This window comes from Rhagoletis pomonella, unplaced genomic scaffold (assembly GCF_013731165.1).
Source record: "Rhagoletis pomonella isolate Grant_MI unplaced genomic scaffold, Rhpom_1.0 Rhpom_scaffold_00008, whole genome shotgun sequence".
Lineage (NCBI taxonomy): Eukaryota > Metazoa > Arthropoda > Insecta > Diptera > Tephritidae > Rhagoletis > Rhagoletis pomonella.
The window spans coordinates 17,969,559-17,972,915 of record NW_023458562.1 but is presented as its reverse complement, the minus strand read 5'-3'; the positions used below and the strand labels follow the sequence as shown (position 1 = coordinate 17,972,915).

Below are 3,357 nucleotides of genomic sequence, written 5' to 3'. Positions count from 1 at the left end.
TGGCGGATATTTTTATATTAATTACCAGTTTTTATGGTTTGCTATAGCTAAATACAATAATGTTTTTTTCAACACTTCTCGGCTTTCATGTACTTATGCATTTAATGGCAATTATTTCATATTCATAATTTTTTCAACAATCGTAGCAGAAAAAAAAAAACTTTTCTAAAATACTATTAAGCTAATGACCGACTTTTATTTGTCACAAATTTTTATGGCCAATGTGTTTGGCTATGCATTTTTAATCACCACGCTTGTCAAATGTATGCGCCACCCAAGCTCTGCTTATGAGCAATCAACCATAGCCATCAAATATTCTAGTCACTCAATTAATTATGTAATAAATTACATTTTATTGGCCTTAATATCACCGTTTTACCAAATTTTTCGTGTACATAATAATAAATTTTAATAATAATAATGTGTGTATGCACGCCAGTTTCACTAATTACTTTCTTCCTCTATTTTAGGTCCACTCTCAGAGGTGCAGACAGCCGTGGGTCTCGAGGTGGCGTTGCCGTGTGACCTCATGCCCGGCACAATGATGGCCGATAAGGTGCAATTGGTCATTTGGTATCGACAGGGCAACATCAAGCCAGTTTATACGTAAGTAGAAAAGGAAATTAATAAAAAATTAGTAATTTTATTAGTAAAACCTAATTGAAACAAGTCTGACATTCCTACTAATAATGTGAAATATCGTTTTGGAAAACGAGGGTTTACAATACGGTTCTGTACTGTACACATGTACTAATGTAAGTTGTAATCAATTATTTAATGATTAATATAACAGAACTAAGCACTTTGGGTCATTGGATATAAAAGCTGTTGTGGAAATAGTAGTTAAATTCAATTCGCAACTCCTAATTATGTTCGAACTCTGCCATTTAAAAGCCTAAATCGACTAAGTAGCTAAAAAAAATTGTGACGCCTCTAATTTTCCCTCGAAAATAACAAGGGATAAGGGAATCTTACTGCGCCCAAATACATAAATACCCATACAAACCCCAAACCCCCGAAATTCAATTTTTTTTATAAAGACATTGACAAAAAAAAGTTAAAATTTATTGCTCTCTGACCAATTTACCTCAAATTCTGAAAATTTCCTTTCAAGGAATCCAAAAATATCTAATATTTCTAACCGAATAGATTAGTGTGAATGAAAGTAGTACTTATCTCAGGAGCAAATGGGTTAAAAACTTCCTAACGGCATATACAAAATTTTATAAAAAACAATTATAATTATCCTTTATGGATTTACATACGAGTACAAACATACATATGTACCAATATAGCTCATCGTTCGATTTCTTTTTGGTTCGAAGCTTGTGACCTTCTATTAGACCAATACGAAGTTAGAACAGCAATAATTAAGCTTAAGAACAATAAGTTCCTTAGCTTTTAACAGCACGCAAAAAAATGCAGCTGCCCTTACGGCGCCATGCCTAAATTTATAATCCTAGCAACACTGTATTAGCCAGCTGTTGAACAGAAATGTGTGCCTCGTCAACAGTGGCCAAAACCTCTTCGCGCCGTTTGCGGTTTTGGATAAGGAAACTCACTCTTGTGCTAATTCTTAAGTCTGATGGCAGCGGTACCGTATTTGGCAAAGCTCGTATATGGAGATGGCATTGATATAGACGGCCTTCCCACCAGAAGGAGGGAAAATAGTATAACACTTGGCTGAGGAGGCAATTGAGCAGCAGAACACTCTCAGCGTACAATAACACCCAGCTCGTATCACGCGTGTACTTTTTATGTCGCACAAACATAGATACGTCAAGCAAAGATTAGAAAGCTTTGTGGGTTTCGAGAGAGCTTTCGTATAGACCAAGACTGATAAACGGTTTTATGGCCAAATAAGAAGAAGATTTCTTGAAAAGTCATCGGCAAAATGTTAAAGGTAATGAAATGAAAAAAAAAACAAGTTTCCATTTTTGGTCACACAATAAAGGCAAACAACTATCTGGCGCTTGATTAAAAGAAATTGATGCAAACAATCTTTGGCTTTTGGTTTTTATGAAAAGCTTCTTTCATGCTAGTCGTAAAGTCGGAAGTTTTCCATTGCCTACCGAGAGGCGATCGCCTTGGAATTTTTTTTATGCATCTGGTGCCTCCATGATGTTGCTTTGTCATACCGAGTTGGACTAGGCTTCTCCAACTATCTGCAACGGCTGCCAAACAAGTGTGTGAGTAATTAATAAATATAATTTCTTGCAGTATTTAAGGCCATCTTAAGATAACCAGTCTCGAAAATTTAAAAAAGAAAATACTCATCTGCATGAAAAATATTTCCAATAATTCCCATATGGAATTATTAAGCGCCTCGGTTGTAAATCGACATAAATTAGCACTTTAGAAAGCAATAAATCTTAGAAATGCATAAAATACAACATAAACGAGGGCACCCTTTAGGGCATCTTGCTGTGTCTTACCACATAATCGTCCATTTATACAAATGTATATACATAAATAGAAGCATAAATCACTAATTCAGAGAAGCATTTGAACCATTTATGAACGCATGCCAAGACAAATTAAACCGCAACGGCAAATAAGCTTAAATGCATTTCAACGCAAATTCATTTGTATGCTTACAAGCGCTTAAGTACATAATTTTGAAATGATGAATGTGCAACTCATTAAATACTTGAATTGCATACAAATAGCCAGTGACTTGGGTACTTAGTTATACACAAATGTAGGGTAAACATTAAAAATTTACTTCGGATATATTTATACCCGAGCGCACTTGTGCACAAGGGTATTATAACTTTGTTCACATAACGGTTGTTTGTAACAGGCAAAAGGAATCGAGATAGATATAGACAAATGTATACATAAATGATCAGAATGAAAAGAGAAATCGATTAAGCGGTGACTGTCTGTCCGTCCGTCCGTCCGTCCGTCCGTCCGTCCGTCCGTCCGTCCGTCCGTCTGTGCACACGATAACTCGAGTAAAAATTGAGATATCTTAACAAAACTTGGTACGTGGACTTCTTTTGGGCATGGGACGGATGGTATTGAAAATGGGCGAAATCGGACAATAACCACGCCTACCTCCCATATAACGGTAATTTTCAGAAATACGAAAAGTGCGATATTTTAGTAACTACTGAAGATAATTCACTCAAAATTGATATTTACAATGAGTTTTAGACGAAAAATAAGAATATTAAAAAGTTTTGGCAAATGGGCGTAGCCACGCCTACTTATGGTTACATGCGTATATCTTGGTAACCGCTGCACCAATTTCTTCCAAACTTGGCACAGTTGTTGGTCCTGCTACAACATACCAAATGGCCGAAACTTTTTAAAATCGGACAATAACCACGCCCACATCCCATATAACGGTAA

The 3,357-nt window shown here is 35.9% G+C and overlaps 1 protein-coding gene across 1 annotated transcript in view; it reads left to right on the top strand.

The window, feature by feature from the left end:
* The window catches only part of LOC118745205 (hemicentin-2-like), a 72,383-nt gene that overhangs the window by 14,069 nt on the left and 54,957 nt on the right, over positions 1-3,357 (top strand). Inside the window, exon 2 of the mRNA XM_036478730.1 lies at positions 471-606. Within this exon, the coding sequence (XP_036334623.1) occupies positions 471-606 (136 nt within the window). The remainder of the gene's footprint in view (positions 1-470; positions 607-3,357) is intronic.